Below are 24,849 nucleotides of genomic sequence, written 5' to 3' on the forward strand. Positions count from 1 at the left end.
TGTTTCTGAAATATCTGAAATAATGTAAGATGGAATTGAGCCCATCAAATTTCTTTTCCTTTGTCACTTCCCCGATGGCAGATTTGTTGTTAAATGTAAGAGAGAGCTAGCTTCCAAAACTATTCCCTAAGTGGCTCCTTGTCTAAACTATTCCCAAGGCAACCCTAAGAAGTGTTTAAATGACAAATGAACAATACGGTATCAGAATTTGGAGAGAACAGGAGAAGGAACTTACACAGAACATTTTTAGGAGCAGCCTTTGTCTTTTGAGTGAGACCAGAGCATGAGTTTAGTGTCTATTTCTTTACTGATAAGATCATTCCCATCAGTCATAGGCAAAAATCCATTGCTGAAAATGTAACTGTGGCTTATCTCAGCTCCTCCAAATCATCATTGTTTTACTCTCATCATTCACAATTCAGGATTATTGTGTAGCATTTAGGAAAAGGCCTCCTGGCTATGCAGTTCTTTGTGTGTGCCTGGAAAAAAAAATCCTTTACATCACTCTGTAGTTTCATGCACTCATTTTTTTCAAGTTCATATTATGGTTCAGTGGAGTGGATGAGTTTAATTGCTGTGTCTATGAGAATAAATTTGTTTTATGCTATTCTTAGTTACCATATTGTCAGTGGAAAAACTGCTTTGTTATATAATAGAAAATTTGAGACATCAGAGTAGGTAAATGTTGTAATGGACAATTCAGTGGTGGTCTCCAAGGGGCTTCTTGTCATGGTGGCCACCATTTGGAATATTCAGAGTGTGGTGAGGTGTCATAGCTTCTCTTTACACGAAACTCTAAAGCAAGCCCAGGGGTTCTGGGTGGCTTGTCCACTACCCCAGCAACCTTTCCTCATCACATTTGCAAGTAATGAGAAATTGCAGGTGCTTGGATTGGTGCCTGCAGGTGCTGTGTTCAACATGCACACCAGGTCCCAGTTTTTATTACCTCCAGGAAGTCAGCAGGTAGCACAGGTTAACGTCTTTGCTGCTATTCTTTTCCTCCCGTTTCAGTTAATCCAAAAGAGCAGCTATTACCCCACTTTGATGCAGAGAGCATCCTGGACGTTGGCGGCCCCCTTTAAAGAGCAGCGTTATTTCAGAAGCCCGAGCAATTCCATTGCCAACAACTACACGCTTACTGCGCGAGACCTGAAGATGAAAGATCTACAGAAGATAGTCTCACCCATACGGGCAAAGAAGACTCCCGCGTCTGCAAAACAGAAAGCTGAATCTCCACGTATCCCACATGCTTAGAAACAATGTTTCTCGTGTTAGCCCTAGAGTTAGCTGCCTGAGGCAAAGCACAAGATGGCAACCCCCCCATTCCATTCTCTGCACAGAAGCCGGTGGAATGGGCAGCTGAATCTCCCCCACCAGACCTGAAGGCAGTGGGAAATGCTGAAATGGCTCAGTTGTTGTTGTTGTTGTTGTTGCTTTTAGTCGCGAAGTTGTGTCCGACCCATCGCGACCCCATGGACAACCTTCCTCCAGGCCTCCCTGTCCTCCACCATCCCCCGGAGTCCACCTAAGCTCACGCCGACTGCTTCAGTGACTCCATCCAGCCACCTCATCCTCTGCCGCCCCCTTCTTCTTTTGCCGTCTATTGCTCCCTGAAATGGCTCAGAGACATATATAATTCTCTCCCCCAGGAGAGGGGAATGGCTGAGGATCTCAAGCGGTATGACTAAGCCTGCTAGTACTGCTCCCCACAGCATCTGCCACTGGATCTGATTCTGCCTTATGGTGGGGCCAGTCCAGCTTCATGTCAGTGACTTACAAGGCTGAGTGGTGTTTGCATCCCCATCCCCACCACCTGTGGGGTGGGTGGGGGATGACTCCAGGCTGGAGATGTTTCTCAGCAAGGTACTCTTTGCTGCAGGGCCTCCCATATTGATGACCCCTTGGTTTTAATGTGGTGTCAGCAGCAAAATCATTTAAATACCTTCAACATAGTACATTTCTGGGCCATTGTGAGCAATGTAATACCGTGGCTCAGTAGCAAGAGCCCTCCCTCTTCTTTCTTTTCCTTCTTGTTTTTGGCTGGCGCTTTTCCTTGATGGAGTCTCACAGTTCCTAAAGAATATACTCCTTCCGAGAAAAGGGCAAAACATTCACCAAGAAGTGTTGGCAGTGACTCTGACAGGTATTGCATAGTTATCAACTTTAAATTTATTTAACAGGTGTAATTTGGTTGGTTGTTCTTGTCCCACAAGGTGTGGGGCAGAAAGGGACCAAATCTTCCCTGCAGGAGCCCCCATGCGGTCCTCTGGTGGTAGTGACTGGTTAGTACAAGGCACCATTCCAGCCAGCCCCACAGCTCCTACTAAGAGAGGGCAAATTGCAGGTAGCTTAGCCTGGTCTACCGTAACTGGCAGTGGCACTCCAAAGTTTTCTCCCAGAGATTGTACCTTGTATGCTTGACATGTGAAACAGGTGCTCTGCTGCTGAGCTTTAGTCTTTGATCCCCAGATTCTGCAATTAAAAAAAAGCAAAGGCATTTATGAATACAAAAGATATACTGAAAAAATGCTTATCTTTTTGAATGAAACAAAGTCAAAACTGTCCTTTATTCTTGGCATTTGACAGCAGATGATCAGCTCTTTCATGGACTCACTGAATTGTTTAATATCGATGCTTTAGTGGCTATAGAGGACCAGAGCCTCAGGCTTTGAATTATAATCCGGCATTCTGGATGTCCCTAGGAAGCCAAGCCTCCTTCCTCAGATCTTATCCCCTTTCCGCTGACCAATTATTATTTCATGGTATTCTGCAGTTCCTTTTCCCCCAAAGGTTGAAATGGTTATTTTATGCTCCTAGTTATTGGCACTTGGAGCTTCAACCTAATTTCTTCTTCTGATTTCTGCCCTGCCCATAACTGAGGCCCACTGCAAAATGGATTTTGGTCCTTGGGTGGAAATACAGTACTGCTGTTTTGTGGGGTGGTTACATACTTGCTTTAGCTGCTATAAATGGTATATGTTTTAACTTTGTCAGTCTCCTTGAATCTCCCCTCTTAGAAATCATCACCATCACATTAATAGTAACAATAGATGCTGTTGTTCATCACTGGCTTAAAGAAACTTGCAACAAGCATAACAGTGAAGGAGCTACTAGGCTAAGCTGGCCCAAGTTAAAGAAGCTTGAGATTTGCTGAAGATTTGGAGATGCTCAAAGCATAACATGGACTGCAGTTGTTTAAAAGTACATTTCTGGTGTACTTTTCATTTCAGAGGTGGCTGGTGGTAACTAAACCGGTGGCTTTTCATTTCAGAGGTGCAGAAACATCCCAGGTATGCAGTCTGGAATCATTAGCAGCAGTCAAGCAAATCCCAAAATTAGAAGTTCCTTGTTATTCTGACAGTGAGCCTCTGACTCCAGAAGAACAGTTTATTGTAATGCATTATCATGAAGAGGAGATCAGCAAACAAGAAATGCTGCCCACAGATAATGATCTGGAGGTAGGTGAGCAATTGAAACAGAAAGGTACATGTTTCATAACAACCTTTATCCTCAGAGTGCATGCCTGCCTAGAAGAAGGAGGAGTACAAGTCTAAACAACAAAATAAATACAAAAAAGCCATATTTAAATTGGCAAATTAAGTTGGAAAATTGACTTTTGTTTTTCATTATTCCTTTACTTTCCTTTTTTTTTTTTTTGCTTTCCACTTGCTGATGCCCCATTTGAAAACCCATTTCATTCCTTTTTTGAATGTTGAACTCTCATGGCAGTCTGCTGAAAAGAGAGCAACTTCTTGGCATTTAACATTATGCCTGAATTCTGTGACAACAACCTTTGCAATTGACTAGAGAGACTTGGCATTGCAGCTGCTAAAAGCTGCAGAAACAATTCAGAAGAAATTTGCAATTAAAATAATGTCAAAACAAATTCAAGTGGTAGTTCCCAAGTGATCAGAAGTTAGGGTAAGCAGTGAGGTGGTTATGTTTGCTGAGGTCACCGAATAATTAAGGATGGTTAAAACAAAAAGAGATGATAACAAGCTTCAAGGGAGGGAAGGGCCTGAGCAGCTCCGCTGTGAAGAAAGGTCACAAGGTTTGGGCTTTTTGTGGAAGCATCTTGTGGAAAAGGTTGAGAGGTTTTCTCCCTTTCCCATACTACTAGAACCAAGGGTCAGTAAAACATTCAACACAAAAGGAGATCTTCTTTACAAAATGCATATTTGAGATATGGAGTTTGCTACTAAGGTAACTATCAACTTAGATGACTAAAACAGGACCCTAGTGTAGCCTTCTGTGCTGTGTCTTATGTTCCATTGATGATATTAATTCCATCTAATGATTTTGTGGGGGTTTGCAGCGCTACTGTTACTACATTCATAAGGGCATCCGGAAAGACATGCTGACACCACAGAAAGAAGAAGTGATGGACAGTATTTTAAACCATATCCCGAGTCATTTTCTCATCAACCCAAATTTGGAGGCATTGTTGAACAGCTTAAAAGAAGAGATTCAAAATGATTATCAGATTTGGCTCATGAAAGACATTGGTAAGAGAGAAGAATGAGATTTGATTGATGCCATGGTGCTTTGGAGTTGAGTGTCATTAGTTTAGGGTACTCACTTACGGAAGCTGAACATTTTACTACTCTGTTCTAGGACCCGCCCTATCTGAATGACCGTATGAAGGTCATTATATGAAGTGGCAAACTGCTCCCCATTTTCTTTTTTAGAAACAAAATATATTTAGAATTATCAGCAGAGTTCAGAGTAGATTAACAGATCAGGAAAGACAGCAGATTTTAAACGTTTAAAATGATTTGTAATGCACGTACTTATAAAAAACAGAAGATGGCAGTGACTGGTATAGGTGAACCTGTGATTGGGTTCTCTTGACCAGAGTGACTTATTCTCCCCTTAGCCCTTTTGCATTGGAGGGACTTGCACAGTTACATTTGGTCGGATGGTCTGCCATGTCAGGTGAATGTAGCAAGGATGGCTTGTTGCTCAAGTTATTTCCCCTGGCCAATTAAGTATATGCAAAGTGGGTGATTCCTTTTGGGATAAAACACAAGGGGCATATTTGTGTAAGGTAATATGCATGCGTGCGTTCTCTCTCTCTCTTGCGCGCGTGTGCACACACACACACATCATTTGAAAACAAGGATGTATGATTTTTAAAATTTCTAGCTATTGGATTTTCATCATGTATAAAAGCACAGAATTAATTAATTAACAATATGTAGCTGATTAGTTGATTAAGTGTGCACTCTCATTCTACTCAGAAGCAAGTCCTATGCGTTCAATGGAGCTGACACTCAGGATGCAAAATTGCTCTGTAAATTTTCTTTACTCATGGGTAGCTGATTGAGCATTAAAATGGAGTGTATTTGTAAAGTTTTCGAATGATAACATTCTAAGTAACGTACAGCCATATAGTCCTCCAGATTATATTTAATGACATATTTTATGCTATAGCTGCTTGCATCTTTTGGATTCCTCAAGTAGACTGTGTTGGGGTACAACTTTTTAGGATTTACATTCACGTGGATTTTTCCTATGCTAGATTTTGTAGATTATAGACATGCTACTGACATTTTAAAAGAAAGGGGGAAAGGGGCAATGCCTTTTTTAATTCTTTAAAACGTCACACAGTGCTGCTCTTATTATGCAGAGTTAAGCGCAGAGTCTGGGCCGCGGGCACAGAGCCCCCTAGTGGTTGTTTGCGAATGCAGCAACCGCCACTCCCTTGTCCACCCCTTCCAAATACTATGTTGAAATGGGTTGTTTTGTTTGTTTGTTTGTTTTGCCTTTGCCTTATTCTTCCCATGTGTTATATGACTTTACTCCAGTTGATTACATCTTGATGGATCCAGATGAAAGAAAGAGACTCTTTATACACAGCATCCCCCAGCCTTTCCCCCAGAGAGTGATCCGTGCACCTGTCCCGTGGCACAAGATGTACCAAGAAGTGAGAATCTGGAATGAACGGCACCTTTTCACGGTGAATCCCATGATGCTTGCTTTGCAACAGCTCTGGTTCGCAGAGTAAGTTGCCTTCTTTATAAATATTCTGTAATTCCTCCTGTATGGCAGAATCCGTGACATCAGCAGATTTTTAAGTGTGCTCATTGTGACAGTCCTGGTAGCTGGGCCTGGAAGCAGAATCCAGAAACTAGCCTGCGGTGTTGATCCACATCAACGAATCCATTCTAGCAGCCGGACTTGTACAAAACGAATAGGTCTTAATGGGCCAATGGCCCATTCAGGATCATATAATGCTAAACTGCTTTTCATTACAATGGGAAGCAATATATTGTTGCTAGAAAAGTCCATGTGTGAACCCATCCAGGTGCTGTGAGGGTTGGAACTAAAGTGTGTGTGGGGGGGATTCTGAGGGAATGGTTGATCTGATGCCGAAGTGCTCACCCTGTCCCTCTGAATGCTTGCTCTGCTGCGCTCTGGTTACAGTGCATTTTCGTGCCAAGCAAGCGCTGTGTAAATTACCCTGAGGGCCCAGTTCGGCCAAGACCACATCAGATTAGACCTGAGGATAATCAGGAAGAGACAGAACCATTTGTACAAAAGATGAAATGTAGCTTGTTAATCACAGAGTTAGACTAGGGGTGGTTTATCAATACACAGGAAAAGATAAGCTTACTCATGATCCTCACAGGACTTCCTAATACAAGTTTCCTAGACTGCTTTTGAGTATTTGAATTCTTGTCCTAACCTGGAAGCCAAAGCACATGCCCACAAGCTATGGATTTTACAGAGGTCCCTCTCCCCAAGCACTAAGTGAATTTTGTAAGCTCTTATTTAAAAAAAAAACACCCAAATTCTCTGTTGTCCCTAAGCACTGTTATGCCTGCATTTAATCTTTGTATCTGTAGCACTAACTCGAGCTCATCCCAGCTATGCATTTTACCCCCACAGGTTTTGCAAACTGAGGTTCGTTCGTACCAATGATATACTTGCTGGTGAGTTGCCGCTACTGCCCAATGAGTTTGAGGAACTGATCCGAAAACACTGTCAGGAAGCTCATGATATTCTTCAAAACAGGTCAAAATGCTTTAAGTGGATGTTAATTTCTGAAAACCCTCAGTGGGCCCAGCTTTCTTTCAACACAGCATTCCTAGGCAGACAATTCAGGTTGAGAATGTGAGGTAAACAGGGTAGAAAGGGAGCAGTTGGCAGGTGTCTCTGAAAAGTCAAGGTGAGCAAGCTGTATTTGTCAGGTAAGGACTGAGAACCAAAGCAACTTGGGCATGGGGGGAAACATGGTAGAACAAAGGAGGGAAGAAGAGTGAATTTCTACACCCAATGAGGTGGTGCCAGGCCAAACAGACGAACCAGTTATGCCACTTCAGGTGCTTCCATTCTTTGACCCACAAGTGTGAACCATCCTGAAGGTGGAATCAAGACACGGAAAAGGTTGTGGGGGCTGTTTTGCAGGTAGGGAGGAGAATGAAACTGACTGAAAGAGCGTCTGGCCCAACCCTGTGTGTTCATGGCAGGTATGAACTGAGGGACTTCATGAGTCACAATTTAGTCTGGCAGCTACTGCACCAGGGTGGATAGATTTCAGAGACTTGCATATTCCTTTGTTTTTCTACTGACCTTTTGAAATCTACCAACCAGAGCCTGGAGCAAAAGACTCACTCATGATTAAAGAATTCTGATTACAGGAATTTGAATAGCCAGAACTGCTCACACTTCTTCTGTAGAAAAGCCCTGCCCTGGCTTCTGAAGCATCCTTAATCTCAGCAATGCGATTTAGGTTGCATGTGAGGGTCATTGGTTCTGCTATCGTTCAGTGATGAGGAATCTGAAATCCTTAGTGATCAGTGGCCAATCATCCAAAGATATACCAAAAGGTTCCCATTTACCTTCTGTTCTGTTCTCCTTTGGTCTGTATTATACTTGGGTCTTATTGTGTTAGCCTAGATCACTAGCAGTGCCTGTCTAATCAGAAGTAAGCCCCATTGAATCTGCTCAGTACCTAGGGAAGTGGGTGTAGGATGGCATCCCCCATTTTCTTTTTGCTGTTACTTTGGATTTGTCTGTTTAGAGGGTTAGATTAGGATTTTATCCCGCCCACAGAACAGTCTGCATGGGAACAGAGCAGGTTGTTGTTTTTTTAAAGCTCACTTTTACGGTGATTAATTTGTTTTTGATCAGAGCAAATCCTGCATGAGTCCAGCTCACGTCAAAGTCTTTGCATCATGGATTGAAAGCAGCTAGCAATAAAGGACTGTGCATCCTTCTGCTTCTAGAGACTTTACTGTGTAATATTTATTTAAACTAATTTAAAACCTACACTATTTATCAAAAATAGGAACAGCAGAATTGGACAGGAATGTAGATACAGATATTAAGGGTTGTTAGTCCCCTCCGGATTTATCAGTGTTATTGTGCTGGTTGCGGTAGTCACTTATGAATCACCAAAAAGGAGAATATGAGAGGACACAGATTTGCATAACATTGCTAACGTGTATATATGGAAACATAAAAATAGAACACCAACAAGAATTTAATAGAAATGCAGTGTATCTCACCACAGTGTGTAAGACTATGACTGTGTGTCTTATGTGACTTGCTTAATCTCCTGTCCAGGTGTTACTGATGGGCAATTTCAGTGCCCAGCTCGTCCTTCTGATGGTTCTTTATCTGGACAGCCCTTCAGAGATGGGACAGTCAAAATAGAGGGCTGCCCTTCAAATTCTGTCCTTTGTAAAAGAGGACACATGGCTAGCCTGTACATATAAAAGCTGGCCTTTTTAAAGGACATTCTGGTGGGTAGAATTCTTCTGTGGTTACTGTTGGGAGACAGTATATGGATGGTCCAGACAATGTTTAGCCTGACAGTGCTGTCAATAATACATTATATTGAAAATGTTCTGCATGTGATATTTATTTGTGTTTGACTTGAAACACTTCTACTCTGTCTTTAAATTGCACATACCCAAGGCAGCTTACACTGCATTCTTTAAAACAAACTCTCTATAAAGTTAACGAGATAAAAACTGTTCACATATTACAGGTGGATTCCCACATGTGCAGACCTCTTTATTGCTCAGAAGGAAAACTGGCTTCATCTTGCTCCCCAAAATGACTTGGACTCTTCCCAGCAAATAGAAGAATATTTTGCTTCAATTGCCATCCTCATGTCGCTACAGCTGCGGGAGATGGTCATTAACTCATTAGAAGACCTAGTTTCTTTTTTTAAGATACACAAGGTATGTAGACTTTCAGAACGGTTAGTCTGTTGCAGTAAAAAAGAGTTTTGTGGCACAAAGAGGAATAGATTTGTTATGTAGAAGGTGCTTCCTGAATTACTGATGTGTGTGCCTATGGGTTGGGATGAGAGTAAGCAGAGAAATTTTAAACATGAGTTCAGAGGGAACAGAAATACAGAATTAGATGTCAATATTACAATCCCATTTTCCAGCTTGAGCTTATTAATGTACTTATCAAAATAGTAACAACATTCTTACCCTGCTTCCAATTCTATTCAAAGTGGTATAACAAAATGTCATCCTAAAATTTATCATTAGAAAACAAAGCACCAGCAAGTGGCAGAATAAGAGAGCTCAAGCTAAAAAAGGTAGCAACTAAAATAAGGGTAGGGCTGCATGTGGCCATTTTTAAAAGTTTTTAAAAATGATTTGAAAAAAGCTTTTAAAAGTTCTCTGGAAGCCAGCAGATCAGATTTGGCTTCTCCCACCCGTGCCCTCAGCAGTCCTCTGGGCTGGCAGGGAGAAAAAGAAGGGGTGTCAGAGAGAGAAAGAGAGGAGTGGCCCTGCCCATTTTTAGCTCTGGCTGCACCCATCACCGGCTTCAGCCCTGCCTGCTGCTGGCATTAGCTCCTGATAAATTACCCCTGAGAAAATGCAGCCCTCAACAGAAAAAATGGACCCCTTGCTTGAACTAAAATAGTTCAGCCCCCCGGAAACTTTCTTAAGACCTCACTGAACACATGGGAACCTTCTGTGAATAGGATCCTTTTCTCTGTATAGACTGCATACAGATAGATTTTTCTGATGGCTGTTCTCAGTGCTTGCTGATTTCTGTGGATGTAAGCCCAGGCTAGCCTCAAGGTGCTTGCACCAGCTGATAAAGCCCTACATGGATTAGGGCTTGGATAGCCAAAGAAGCCTCTTTTCCCATATCCCTACCCACACTCTAAGGTCATCTATGGAGGTCCTTCTCTAGGGACCACCTTTGAAAGAAATAAGGAAGGTGGCCATGAAGGGAAGGGCCTTCTCAGCTGTGGCACCCTGGCTATGGAATCAGCTCTCCAGGGTGGTGCATCTGGTGCTGACTCTGTATATTTTTTGGCACCAGGTCAACCGGCCCCCCACAGCATTTTAATTGTTAAACAATGTTTCAGATTTTATATTGGTTTTATCTGTATGGTCATTAGCATTCTATGATTGGTTTTATTCTTGTATTATGCATTGTTATTATTATTTTCATTGTTGTTGTTGTTGTCAACAAGCAAGTTCCATTCTAGCCCTGCTCAGTCATCCCAAATCTTACTTTCAGTAAAACCTGGGAGGGAGGACCAAGACTGAGCATGTTGCTTCTGCTCTCCTTGCATTCTGGGTAAACATTTGAAGCAGAAATCTCTTTCTGTCCATGGAGACTTCCTGTCCCATCATGTGGAGAGTCTTCACAGGAAGATGAGGCTTCCCACTGGAGACATCAGTCCTGGACACAAAGAGGTTGATGGAGATGCTTGGAGGAAGCTAGCGTGCTCATTGCTCCTTCTCCCTTGTTGGTGTGAAATTTAGAAGACCTGAAGAGGGTCTTCATGCTTTTCCTCCATGAATGACTGTCATTCTTCACAGGTCCCTTACTGTCCTTCACTAGCTGTGACGTTCTTTTCATCCTTCTTCTTCAGGATGGAAACGACTTTGGAGAAACTTATCATGAAATGCAGTTCTTTGTACCACAAATACTGGTCATCAAGCTAGATGTGAAAGATCCTTCAATTGTATTTGACCCAGACATGAAAGCTTGCTGGGATTTAATCTACCGCTGCTTCCTAGAGATCCTAAATAATGCTGAGGGACTTCCAAAGGTATGTACCAGTAAGAGGGTGAACTTCCTGTGCAGGCTTATTCAAAAGTTAGCCACATCTCTGGCCATAATGTTATCCATAGTTACCTGAGAGTTAGCCCAACTGAACATCATGTCTCATATTTCTGAGCAAACCTGCCCATTATTGTGTTTTCTGTTCTATAATTTACAATAGTTTATGGAATGAGACTTAGGGTATTGTAGCAATCAAATTTCTTTGGTGTTTTAGGGTTCTAATTTGTGTGCCAGATTGCACCTGAAATAGCTGTTTATTTTATTCACAACATTTAAAAGCTCACCTGTCATGTCTTATTTTGTCCTAAGTACCAATTTCAGTGTGTATTTGAATAGGAAATTTCTATGACTTCAAGGATACAGTTAATAAAGGCTTTAGTCAAATGTGTGCCTACTTTAGAGTAAACCCCATTCAACTGAGGAGGCTCGTTTCTTGGTAAACAGGTTTAGGATTTATCCATACACATTTCAGGAAGTACTTTTGGCACTGTTGACTGACATGACCAAAAATTAGAGCAAAGTGCTTTTCAAGTGTCACATATAATACATGACCCATAGAAATGTATGTATCCTATCTGTATCATCCTGCTTTTTCTGTGATATTTTCCCTGTCTTTAGGTACAAGTTAAGCTTTTCCCAGAATTAAAAGGGGATGACCTAATTCTTCGTACTGTCCAAGAAGATGAAGCTTTAGTTTCAGAATATGTGAATAAAGCTGCTGAAATATTTGATTGCAATTTAGTTGGTCCACAGAAGTAAGTATTTCCTGCTACTTTGTTGACCAGAGAGAGCAGAGGTAGACAGGAAGCAGAGAAAACACCAATTGGTAGGTCTCCGAGTGATTTGCAATAGACTTCCAAGGATTTCTGAATTCCAGGTTTCTAACAATAGCCACAACGAAAAACTCCCTCCCCTTAGATTAGGTTGTTGAAAATGATTGCTGAGGGGAAGCTAGAAGTAGATTGGGTGTGAAAGGACATGTGGGTTTGGATTTGGTATGGCTAAGAATTCCCTAACTCATTTCTAGAGCATGAGAGAGCAACTTTGGGGGCTCCAGGTACTCCTTGGAACCTCCCAGGGATTGTGTTTTAAATGTGGGCTGCTGAATTTTGGCAGAAGGAGCATCCAAATCAGCAAGAAATTGAGCTCTAAAGCAATTTCAGTTTAAATTGGCAACCTTCCATTGTTTTGCTGTTGCTGCCAGGGACAGGATTTGGTGCGGGGGGGGGGGGAGTAGTGGCCATGGGGGCCACACCTTGCGCACCTTTGTTCTAGTTCTTTCTTCGCACATTTCCTCCAACCTGATCCCCCCTTTTGCACCTTGCACCAACCAGCGAGATTCAGGATTGTAGGAAATAATAAAGGAGAACCCTCAAGACCTGAATCTTTTGTACCACTGTCATGAAACATTCCTTAGGGTTGCCTAGGGGAGTTGCTTAGCCTGGTAAGACTTGGTTATATTTAATAGGACGCATGTCAGGACCAGAGAAAGGGAAGGATTTGCTTAACTCCATGGTAAAGTATTTCAGATTGATACTTGGAATTGCTGTTGTAGACCTACAATGCTAGTGACCAAGCTATTTGCTTTATTTATTTGTTTACAATTCTGCTATAGTTTCTGGAAGTTCCAGTGCCTGGAATTTATTGGTGGCCAGTGGTAAAACTAGGGACCCGAGAGCTGCCAAATGACCACCCAGGCAAGGGGCCAGCGCTTCAGCCACCATAGGCATGCCAGGGCCTACTAGGACTGATGCTATTCATCACAGAATCCTTTCTTCTTTTAAAAAGCATTTTAGAGTTAAGGGACAGCTGGCTGGCACATATATATTTTTTCTAAGAAAATGTGTTTTCAGTTCAGGGCAGCAGAAGCAGAAATCTTTTTTCTTTCTGTAGTCATAACAGTGCTATGATTCAAGTACATTTAAAATATGAAACTATGCATGTTAGGAGCGTTTCTTTTTCTATCAGAGTTGGCATAATTTTTAATTTTGCTGTGTTCTAATATATCAGGAATGTAGAAACTCTGTAAAGCGTGGTAAATTGCTGTGTGTGTCACAACTAGAATAAAACGTAGGATCTAAAGGAACTATGAAACCATTAAGTCCAGCTGCACCACTACTTAGATTTCTGTGTCATTTTAAAAAACAGCAACCCCCTCCAACAGTTTTGTTTGTCATTTTCAATTATCCTGGGTTAGGTAATTTTTGTTTCTTTTATGACCCTTCTGCATTTAAGATACTTAAGCGTGTACAGGAAATACAGTGATTTGTTGAATAACAACGCAGCAAAAGGTGTGACAGAATTTTTAAGCCAAAGACATGACCTGGATGATTTTGTGGAGGTAACCATTTATTATATAACTATTTATTTCATTTTCATTAGTTTTTTTAAATTTTTATACCAGTCGATAGCAAAAAAGGCTCTCTAAGAAGTAAGACCAATGCTTGCAGAGGAAGGTACATGTATAAGCCAGGTTGATTTCTCCATCCTGCTGAGCCCTCCTTTGAATGGCATGTCTGCTGGGAGGGGTTGAATCAGTGATTGCAGGTTACCTGTAGAGAAAACTGGGCCTTTAGTGAAAGGCAGCACTTGTTAGAGGGTTTTTGTGCACCAGCAGAACAATGAAATCTCTCTGCAGGGATGAGGTGTGTGGGCTGGAGTCCTGAAAAGAATAACAGCAGGGTTCTCTAACAGAGCTATAGGTAGTTTAATTGGGGTGTGGCTTTCCTGAGGGGTTTCAGGTGAGTGCAGCACCAGGGTGTGGGCTCGGTCATTCACAAATCAGCAGGTGGTGCTGTAAGGGCCAAGTCTCTTCCATGACTCTTCATAGCAAAAAGGCATGAGACTTACTGGAAAAGAAGCAGGACAACTTTTGTTTCAGAGTAGGATGGTTGCATGTGAGAGACCTTGTAGCTCTACACAGTCTTCCTTATTTTCAGATGTTGGATCTAGGAACCTTAGATCTGTTGTAAGAAAGGGAAGTTTTTATGTTCAGATCAGAAATGCTCTTTAGGTTGGAGCACAGATATGCTTTGAAAGAATACTGCGATACAGCCTCATCAATCCGTGTGTGTACCTGTGTGTGTGCACTGCTTGTTTTTGGGATGTTGTCGGCACATCAAAAACTTCGCCAGCCTTGGATGTCACATGGTTCACATGGTTACTGTGAACATGGAGGTCCTAGGAGGTTGACTTTGGGGGTGGCGGGGAGGGTTTAAACATTTTTCTGGCAATGCAAAACTTAAAACAAAATCAGTTTCTTATACATTTACCCAATCAAAAAGGCTAATGCAAGATCCTAATGCAAGACAAAAATTGCATAATGAGTCCTGAATAATCAAGGGCTCCTGGCCTCATTTTCCTTTAATTCAAGTAAGTGACTTGCTAGTATTTTTATTGTATACAGCAGTCAATTTCTTTGGCAAATTGAATTTGCAAGAGCTTAAGAATTCACTACAAGCACTGAGAGGGCAGAAGATGGAACTGATAAAGTACACAAATATCTGGGTAAAACATGCTGCGATGCCCTGATTCTGTTCCCTCACTCTCCAGACCATTTCCTTTAAGTATCATTCAGGAATCAAATATAAACCTGATTTCTTTGAAATAGCCTAAAACAATTGCATCACTGTTGCTTTGTCGTTGGCATTGCTCCATGTATTATGGTGCTTTCATCCTGATGCAGAAGATTGATGGCTTGACAAAACTGAAGAAAGAAATTGCTTCCATGCACGTCACAGTTCCCCTGGGCATGTTCTGCCTGGACGCATCAAAACTGAATGAGGAGCTTTGCAATCGGACTCAACAGCTGAAAGACAGACTGATAGAGTTTGAAGTCAATGAAAACAGGGAAGTAAACCAGAGGTATGCTTAAGTACGGAGGATGTGGCTTTAACTGGGTTTTATTGACTCCCACTTACGTACCAATTCCAGTGTGACCCAGTGCATAAATCTGCGGAGGGACCGTCATTCTAAGGTAAAGCACTGCTTTGCAGTAGCTATTCATGTAGAAGTTCTGTACTTGAGATTCTGGAGAAAGGCTGCCTGTTAGAGTAAACACTACTTTCTGGGCCCAGTTTAAAAGACTGATCTTTTAATCTGTAAAGGTTACCTGGGAAATTGCCTTCTTTCTTATGTAGCTACCCAATCCTTAAAATGTCATTTGCCACTTATGCCTCTGCCAAGTCAATTGGAGCAAATGGCTGCAAAGGCCTGGAGAGCCTTTTTGGTGGTGGCACTCCAGTTATGGAATCGCTTCCCTAGAGAAGCTCATTCGGTCCTTTCAGTGTCACAGGGAGACCTTTGTCTTTTTCAAACTCAGGCCATTTACACAAATGTGTGTTTTAAATCTGTTTTGAAATTTTACTGTTTTAATGTAGTTTTTAGTTGGTGCTGATATTTGTTCTGTTCCTGCTAGCAGGAAGGTTTGCTTATGTGGGTCCTCAAGAAACAGGCCAGGCTATTTGAGGCCAAGAAATGGCAGTGGTGAGGCCGTTGAGTAGATGGCAGGGCAGGGCAGGGCAGGCAGGAAGGCCTGTCAGATGCTGGGAGTTGTGCATTGAGAGGGCGCAAGGTTGGGAAGGGCAGAGGGAATGCCGTGAGCAGGCAAGGCCCCTGGCAGCCCCTGGCAGCAGAGGGCTCACAGAATAGGCGGATCCCTGCAAGTGGCAGGCAGAGGGTGGCACGAACCTGCCACATGCCTCAGCTGAGCAGTACTTGCATTATGTAAAAGACATTATTATTATTATTATTATTATTATTATTATTATTATTAGAACACTTCTATGCCGCCCCTTGCCGAAGCCTCGGGGCGGCTTACAAACACAATAAAATACAATAAAATACAAAAATAACAATATAAAATTAAAATTAACAATATAACAACCCTAAAATATAAAATATAAAAGACATAAGAGAAAAGGATACAAAAATGATTTGCTTTATGTATCAAAGCGCTCTTTAAAAAAAACAAGCAAATAAAAATCAAATGTTCATATGGTCTGGTTCTTGCTCCTAGCCTTGCAGTGCTGGGAAAATCTCTTTTGAGCTGGGCTGGAGGATCTGCCAAACTCCTCTGGGACCACTGCCCAAAGAATCAGGCATAACCCCTTTGATAGCTTCCTCTGAGGGGCTGGAGCCAGAAAACATGATCTGCTTACAGCCTATTGGCATTCTGTAACGTTGCTCATACAATAGACTCTTGTTCATCCTTTCAACACCAGATGATTACATTTTGCTTCTCCAACACATTTGAATAGTTTTGAGCTCCAGCATCTGTGGTTATTTTTGCTACTTTTTTCTCTACTGGAATGGAAATGGTTTTAAGTGAATTTTGGGAGCGATATTTATAAGATAGCTGTATGGTTTTAATGCATATATTATATAGTATATGTTATATATGCCATATATTTGTACTCTGTCCTTCATACATCATGGAAGTGCTTCTTTTGGTTGTGTGAAGCAATATATACTGTAATGAATTTAATGAATTAATTAACAATTGGCTCCAGGCTTTTGTTGGAACATAACCCTGAGCTGAAGCTCTTAATGCATATTTCAAAGCTTGGATTTTTCTCTGCTTTGTGCAGAACTGTCCATGGTCCTGCTTCCCAGCCAGAACTTTCCGGGCAGCCTTCACCTTTATGCTCTGTTTCATGTATATCACTTTTCTGCTTGAAATGAAATTTAAAGAGTCTACACATTCTTAATAATTCCAAACTGGTTAGCCATGAGAATTCACTAATAAATATTTGCTGTTTTCTACTTGGATTAGGGTTAGGAAACCTTATACTCAGGTGCCAAATTGGGCCTTCCCAGGGTCTCAGTATGGCAATTTGGGGCTCTTGAAGTAGCCATGACCCTTTCTCAAATAATTTGCTGTTTTCCTGGCTTTTGCATAGGTTGTTTTCCACATTCTAAAATAAATGAAATGTCTTTCCTAAGACTTGGTTATTGGCAGGAAAAGTAATGAGCAAAAGTATGAAGATTTTTTTTTGTATTTTGGGCCTGCTCCCTGGCTTCTAGCCCCACCCACCATTGGAAAAGGACTACCATATTAGGAATGATTTGCAACAGAAATAATTTTCATTCATTGTGATGACTGTGTCATAATTACACACCCTTTCTGTTTCTTTCTTTCTTTTTTAGCATTTGTAACCAGTACAATGTAATTGCAGACAAAGTCAGTGAGGTGCCTTTGACCACCGAAGAGCTCGTTGAGCTCACGGCCTACTTGAAAAAAGCCAGTGAAGTGACTGTTTTTAAGCTGCGTCGTGAAATTAAGGAGGCTATCTACAGACTCGAATTTCTGATGGATTATGCTGACCTCCCTTGTACGTTTGGAGATTAAAAATATACCATTAGGCCTCAGGCTAAGCATCTGGGCATGAGGAATGTCCCCCTCTCCATAAGAAAAATTAAGTGGGGTGCGGTGGAGAGAAAAAAAACTGTGGCAGGCAATTTCAGACAATTCGCTATCTTGCTCCACTCAGGGTTAGAGCAAGAGGTGGTAGTTTGCTCTGTCTTTTAACATCTCCCTTGCATTGAAAGCAATGGGAGGAAAAATACCTGCAGCAGCCTGGACTTAGCATTCTTTGGGAGCCCAGCCTCTTTTGCAGAGGAGAGCACTGTATTTGTAGGGCTGCCAGAGGACTGCCTGTTATCTGAAGAGATCCTCTGTTTGAAGTGCTGTCCTGGTCAATTCCAGTTTAAAGATACTGAACTTTAAGGGCTGTTGCCCATCCAGAGAAAACACCTGTATATCAGGCTGAAGAGGCAGATCCATAGGTCATTGTCTTCAACAGCACGAGGAGACATCTTGACTTTCTATTGAAAATCTAATACGTATCTGTAAATTTTCATGTATACCTATAAATTAGGAAAAGCCAACATTAAATCACTTTTTTGGTGATTTGTCTCCTCTCCCTCCCTCTCTTGTTAATTCATAATTGGCCATCTTAATCAGCATGTACGTTGGCAGAATTGGTTCCAGGATAACTCATATCCTAGCGTTTGCAGTCTCCTCTGCTTCAGTCATCAGAACACTCCTTTCTGCCCTTCTTTAAGGTTGCTTCCCTAACCTTAGAGAGCAGTTGGCACAGCTTGTTCTGTGTTGGTTGCATGGAGGGGGAGGGATGGAGCGCTAGTCCTGAAGTCCAAGGCTGAGCACTGGTTCTGGCCTTGAATCTGGGGATCTTCTGGGCCCTAAGAGGCTAGCTATGGGCCAAAGAATTGCTCCTCAGTTGCACTGACTTGTTGGCATTTTCCTAGCCTGCAGAGATTTTTTTTCCAAATCAAAATTTTCAGAATACATATTTTATCCTAGATGATGATATAAAATTAAACAGTACTGTTCTTCACTGGCCTGATGAAATTGAGGTCATCTTTGAAACCAGCAGGACCCAGCTGATGAACAGAAGAGATCATGTGGAACTTGCTCTCATCAAGAGGTTCGTGACTGTTTTCTAGGAATGTTTGAGGATTTCATTTGATCTGCACGTTTACATGAATCAACCTGTTTTGTGCTTCTCGGCACACAGCACAGCTGTCCTTTGGTTTTCCTGCTTCTCTGAGTTGTGTGAGTTTTTTACTTGAAAAATATACAACAATGCGCATTTTAGGATTAAATGCATTTAAAACTGTGTATTGTATGAGAAAATGCACTCGACCCATTTATTTGGTAGGAAAATGCATTAAAATACTTTATTTTTAAGCCAAACAAAGCCTAAAGAAGTCACAGTTGGATGTGGAAACAGACAAAACAAATTTACGAATGAACGCCTGTGGAACCGGCATGAACTGAAATAGAATGAACAGCTGATTCCTAGTTAGGGCCAAGTTACCACAGAAATTAGAAGTCTCCCCTCATCTGGCGGGTGCCAGTTGATCTAGGGCCAGGCCCAATATTGTAACATAAGGATCCTGGATTGGGTCCAGATTTAGTCATACATGCAGAAGGTCCATTGAAATCAATGGGTTGTATGACTATGTTTAATTAGATCTAGTTAAGTCAATGATTATTTATTGATTTTATTTAGAAATTTTACATCACATTGATCTAAAACCGCTTTATTCTTGATTTCCTTTTCTTTCTTCATTGTTAATTGAGAAAGTCTTGTTAAGATGACAGTAAGCTTTGGTGCTTTGATTCAAACCAGGTGTTCCGAATTTGAGGCTGTGCTTGAAAGTTATAACAAAGAAGTTGAAAGCTTCCGAAAGAAAGACGTCATGACCATGGAAGAAATGAAGAATAATGTTGAAAAATTTAATGAGTTATCAAAGAATCTGGACTATGCCCTAGCTGAATATGAAGTTAGTCTGCATAGATTTGAATTTGCAGTCATTAGCTTTATTCCCGATATGGTGCTAACCTATACAAGTTTATGCGAAAATAAATAAAGGACAAGTAATAGGTGAACATGATAAAGGTGTATAAAATTATGCATGGTGTGGAGAAAGCAAATGGGAGGAATTTTTTTTTATTCATAATACAAGAGCCTGGGGCCATCCATAAGAGATTCCGGGCAGATAAACATGAAGGCTTTCTCCATATGGTGCATATCTATGGAATTTGTTACCAGAAGAAGAATTGATCGGGACCTGCTTGGGCAATTTTAAAGGAAGTTTAGATAAATTCATGGAGGGTAGGTCAGTCCATGGCTACTGGTCCTAAATGGCTGTACTTTAGTATGAGAGGCAGCATGCGATACCGATTGTTGGGGAAGATGACTGGGGTGGCGCTACTGCATTTAGATCAAGCTTTCCACGGGCATCTCGCTGGTCATTGTGGGAGTGAGAGATGGGCAAATGGGTGATATGTAGGGTCGCTACCATCCTCTGAACACTGTCTCACTCCTCATCTTGTACCCGATTCCCATTCATGTTTGCCATCACTGCTCGCTTTGTGTAAATGGGAAACTTGTGAATGACGGAGCTGCACGGATTTGCCTAATTTCTCTCCACAGACTAAAGCAGGGATGGTTTCCACAAATTTGCACAAATCAGACTGGGAACTCAGAACAAGATGAACAGAAGCATGTGTTTCACAATTTGGGAATATTTCCAGTGGACATGTACTTGTAGCTTTGAATGGGGCCCGTTTGCATGCCTTGTGAGCAAAATTAACACAAATCTACTTCATTATTAGTGGAAACAGAATACTGGACTAGATAGCTCTTTGGCCTGATCCAGCAGAGCACTTCTTATTTTGTTATGATATCTGATCCACAAAGGATCCTGATGGAAATATTTATGCATTCAGAAATGACCTAGGTATTTGATAGGAGATAGGCAAGTGTCGCTTTGTGACTGATATCTTACATGGTGGATTTATCTCAAGAGAACCATTTAAATTTTCCAACCATACCCTAGAGCACTGGCCCACATTGGGTGCTTTGCTTCTTGTGCGTTTTTAAATGGTGCCCTGCCAAGCCAGCCAGTCCCTGGACAGGGGATGAGTGGCAACAGGCATTTGGCAACATTATGTGCTGACACTTGCTCAAGGAGTGTCGTGAACCAGACCTGAAAATTGGCACCCAAGGCATAACTCCACCATATAATACTATCAACTTATTCTCCTGCTTGGATGTTCCTTAGCTGTCGCCTGTATATGTAACATTCGTCTTTTCTAGAATCCATTTTAGCTTTTTGGCCATGCTATGCCAGTGTCTTAAAACAAGAATATTGCATGTCTGTGTTACAGGCTATTAATAAAGAAGAGGAGCTGCTTGAACGAGAAAAAAGCCAGTTTCCTCTTCTGCAGACAATCATCACGCACAAACAGCCCTTTGAGCAGCTCTGGATGACTGCTTATAATTTTCATACAAAGTCTGAGGAATGGATGAACGGTGAGGGCCTGTACTGGGCAAGAATTTACTCAGAAATGAGTTTTATATTGTTTTATGAGGATACGTTCTGTGTTGATTTTGTGGGAAACAGTGGTTCAGCTAGGTCATTTTTGGGGGGAGCCACTGGGCCATCAGAACTTTTGCCCATGCTCCAGCCCTGGTTGCACCGCTGGGAGGGACAAGTAGAAATAGTGTCCAGGTTCTTCTCACGAAAAGCAGAGAGATCAAGTCTTGAATATCAATAATTTAACATGATTCATTTTCCTTAACCGATTTTGTACTGTGTCTGTCACAAACTCTCCTTAATGGATTCTGTGCTGTGTCTGTCACAAACATGAAAAAAAGTATCTTTTTCTGTTGTGATTGGTGCTACTTTTTCTTCCACATGAGCAGAGTAAGACATGAAGCCTCCTTATATGAAATGGGGGTGGTTTGGCCACTATATTATCCCCCAATGCATTAAGAGTCAAGCCTTCATACAGAACAGGGTTAAGATGCTTACTTAACAGCTCTGGCCAACCATTTCTTGTCTTTCTACAAGAATGGATCACTTTTCTCATATGAATGTGCAAAGATAATCTGAATACAACTTTCTGAAGTAGCTTGAAGTGCAAAACCTCTGTGCACGCAGGATTCTTCTATAGCTGCCCCTTGTGCTCTTTAAGGTGGGACTTTGGTATTTCATTTATTTTGATAGTGCACAGTAATTCTTCTTAGGAACACGGGCATGCTCAAAATGCTGATTGCTATTTCCAATTCTGCCTGCAGGGCCACTCATCCGTATGAATGCTGAAGAGATTAGTGAGGAGGTCTCTGCCATGTGGAGGACCATGTACAAGCTGACAAAGACTCTGGTGGATCAGCCAGGACCAAAGCGTTTAGCGGAGAACGTGAAGTTTAAGATCGACAAATTCAAGCAGCATCTGCCAGTCCTGTCTATTGCCTGTAATCGTGGGATGAAGGACAGGCACTGGGAACAGGTGCCATTGAATGAATGATGTCAGATCCAAAAAGCTCTTGCTCTTCCAAATGCACCCCGACCCCTTGGCTCTGGGGATCTGGCCCGGGTGCAACACCTCAAGCCTCTGCACCCAATCTAGCCTGTAGTCCCGGTTCAGCCCTCCTGCGTTTCAGAAATAGCCAAACTCCTTTCTCCTGTCCATTAATTCCTGTTTTCTTGGCTTTTGGGTGGATTTTGCTTCCATTCTAAATATCTTTTCCCAGGCTCAGTGACTAGCAGTAAGAGTAACTGGATTGGAGCCCTTGTTCCTGATATGGGTCTCATCAGTAATTCTCTTTCTAGCTGGTTCTCCCATAGCCACTGAATTGCTCAGTGTAAGAGCAACGTATGGTGTATGTTTAGTGTGCATAGTATACAAAAGGGCTTTTAAAATAACTAATGCATGTTTGGGGCGTTAAATGGCTTTTAAATGACTTTTTAAAATGCCTTCTTCCCAGAGGGATAGCTTATTTCCTGAAGCCTTTTAAAAGTGGGGAACAATTCTCCATTGCTATATCAGGAATTCCCATTTTTACAGAAAATCACTAAGTATATATGAATATTGGAGATTAAAAATGCACCATGAGCCACTTGGAGTTTATTTCCACATTTAGTAGGAAAAATGCATTGATATTTCTGTTAGTATTATTAGTAAGTATTACTATTAAAATAATACAATATATAATTTTGTTCAATTTTATATATATTTCCAATGGGAGGTCATTCATATCCTTATGCCAATTTATTCAAAATTGTCTTATAACTTTACATAGCCATTTTATTTACAATATTTTTAGTAAATTGAAAAGTGTAATACCTAATGCCATATTGTATTATACCAAAATAAAAGTAGACAAATTTTCTATGAAAGATAGATATTCCTTCCTTTCTCCAGAGTTTCTGTCATGTTTTTCAGAACTCTTTATGTACTTGTTACAATAATACTGTAAGTTAAATCAGTATAACTATCTTTACCTAAGCTCCTCTTTTTCCTGTTTTTCATGATCATATTTGTCTCTCCAACCCTTTATTTCTAGATCAGTGATATAGTTGGATATGAGATAAGACCCGATGAAACTACTTCTCTCATGAATATGTTAGAATATGGACTATCAAAATTTATTGAAAAGTAAGAAATAGACCCAAATGTTGATACCCAGACTGAGTATTTGTTGTTTGCTTTAAAATACTGACATTTAATTTCTACTTGATATTCCTTGAAAATGTTTAAAGCTTTATGACTTTTTAAAAAATTATTTTGAAGTAAGTAAGGAAACTCTGTACAGCTGGTCTGGGAATTTTCAGTCCAAACTATTTGTGTGAAATTATATTCTTCTCGCTTGATAATGATCTTGTCTCCATGACAATCCCACATTTTGACAGCAGTGCCCAAAACTGTATGAGCTGAATCAATTGTGCACGCAAGAGGACTGGAATAGGTCCTAGCTTTTCTCTGTTTCACAGAGAGTGGTGGGGGGGGGGGGCGTTAGACTCAGGTTAGCACTGCTCATTTCCAATTCTACTCTCTCTTTTACACACATCTTCAACCACTACGCTTTCACCCAGAGAAATGAATAAATCTTAATTATACCTGTGTCCATAGGCTCTTTCCACACATTGGGTCCCAGTGTATGTGCATAGAGCCAAATAATGCAATTCTGTGCATGTTTACTCAGAAGTAAGCCTCTCTGCATTCACCACATTCAGTGGGATGCGTTCCCCAGTACAGATTTCTCGTGTGGATGTGCTGAGCTCCTTCTCCCAGATTGGGGAGCTACCACAGAGAAAGCGGGGGGCCTTTCTTCCGCCTCAACATGTGTCAGGCCCCTCTCTCAATTAAAAGCAGTGAGCTAGCAGTGTTATTCAGGCAGCATCCTGGTGCTGACTGATGCCTTATTCCTGTCTTTCCCACCCTAATGCCGTCAAGAACCCCAGCCAGCACAGCCCACTAGGGTGATGAAAGTTGTAGTTCACACTTCCTAGAAGGCACCAGTTTGGGCAAGGAGGTCTTGCATAGCTCTGGCGCAGAGAGAGTTGTAGCTGCAGTCTAGTTCCTCTGGAGGAAACTTGCTTGGAAATGAAGAGAGTTGCACCCTGATGAGAATAAAATGCCTCCTGTGGCAGGACTGGCCTTGACTCACTGGGAGAACTAATGAGGCATTGATTGAACCTGTCTGTGGGGGGAGCCACTGAGGAAACTCCTGAGAATATCATAGAAAAGGGCAAACAAGATACCCCCCCTCCATACCCGTATTCTGCAAGTCACCCTCCCATTTTGTGAGATACCTATATTTACTTCCATGACACCATGTCAAATTGTTACATTTTGCTCTTTTCAGTTTTGCATAGGAAGAGAGCTGTACCAGCAACCTAACTGGGGTCTTCCCTTAAAAATTAATTAAAAATGATTAATTGGACAACTGAACCTTGTAGTGCAACGTTACCCCTTCTATGGCTTTACAATGAAGTGCTTTACCCTTGTTTTCTCATTTCCAATTCCATCTAGAATAGAGCCTATTGGAGCAGCAGCTAGCAAGGAGTATTCCTTAGAGAAGAACATGGAGAAAATGAAATCGGAATGGACCAATATCTGCTTCAACTTTGTAAAGTACAGGGACACTGTGAGTACCTTTTCTCCTTTTTGAATAACTTGGTGTTGGACAATGATTCTCATTCTTCTCCCAGTTATGTTGTTTCACTTAAGTCAGTGGGTCGCCACTTGCTTTGACATTGGTGTCTGTGAGTCAGGCCTGGAGCATGCAAACTTGTCTCGGTTATGCATGCTTGTGGGAACTTTTTCTGTCTAAACATATACAGGATTGCGATCGTCTAATTAATCCCTGAATTAGAAGGAAGGGCCTTACACAGTCCTCACTGGGTCATTTTAGTGCTTCTCTCCTGCTCTCCTGTATTTTCTACTTCTGCATACCTTGAAGTTCCAGCAACCTA

General features: G+C 41.5%; 1 protein-coding gene across 4 annotated transcripts in view; it reads left to right on the forward strand.

Moving 5' to 3' along the window:
* Window positions 1-24,849, forward strand: part of DNAH3 (dynein axonemal heavy chain 3) — an 89,538-nt gene that overhangs the window by 7,510 nt on the left and 57,179 nt on the right. The window contains exons 5-22 of one of the 4 annotated variants that reach the window (XM_044433719.1): window positions 1,012-1,237; window positions 2,071-2,143; window positions 3,272-3,458; window positions 4,316-4,505; window positions 5,808-6,003; window positions 6,892-7,017; window positions 8,999-9,194; window positions 10,862-11,041; window positions 11,674-11,810; window positions 13,291-13,396; window positions 14,741-14,919; window positions 17,203-17,387; window positions 18,380-18,503; window positions 19,212-19,365; window positions 20,756-20,900; window positions 21,669-21,880; window positions 22,938-23,029; window positions 24,407-24,521. In XM_044433719.1, the coding sequence (XP_044289654.1) occupies window positions 1,012-1,237; window positions 2,071-2,143; window positions 3,272-3,458; window positions 4,316-4,505; window positions 5,808-6,003; window positions 6,892-7,017; window positions 8,999-9,194; window positions 10,862-11,041; window positions 11,674-11,810; window positions 13,291-13,396; window positions 14,741-14,919; window positions 17,203-17,387; window positions 18,380-18,503; window positions 19,212-19,365; window positions 20,756-20,900; window positions 21,669-21,880; window positions 22,938-23,029; window positions 24,407-24,521 (2,823 nt within the window). Of the gene's footprint in view, window positions 1-1,011; window positions 1,238-2,070; window positions 2,144-3,271; window positions 3,459-4,315; window positions 4,506-5,807; window positions 6,004-6,891; window positions 7,018-8,998; window positions 9,195-10,861; window positions 11,042-11,673; window positions 11,811-13,290; window positions 13,397-14,740; window positions 14,920-17,202; window positions 17,388-18,379; window positions 18,504-19,211; window positions 19,366-20,755; window positions 20,901-21,668; window positions 21,881-22,937; window positions 23,030-24,406; window positions 24,522-24,849 lie in introns of those variants that run through there. The other 3 variants (XM_044433718.1, XM_044433716.1, XM_044433717.1) reach the window with 3 other exon arrangements.

This window comes from Varanus komodoensis, unplaced genomic scaffold, assembly GCF_004798865.1.
Source record: "Varanus komodoensis strain SLA01 unplaced genomic scaffold, ASM479886v1 scaffold26, whole genome shotgun sequence".
NCBI classification, from domain to species: domain Eukaryota; kingdom Metazoa; phylum Chordata; class Lepidosauria; order Squamata; family Varanidae; genus Varanus; species Varanus komodoensis.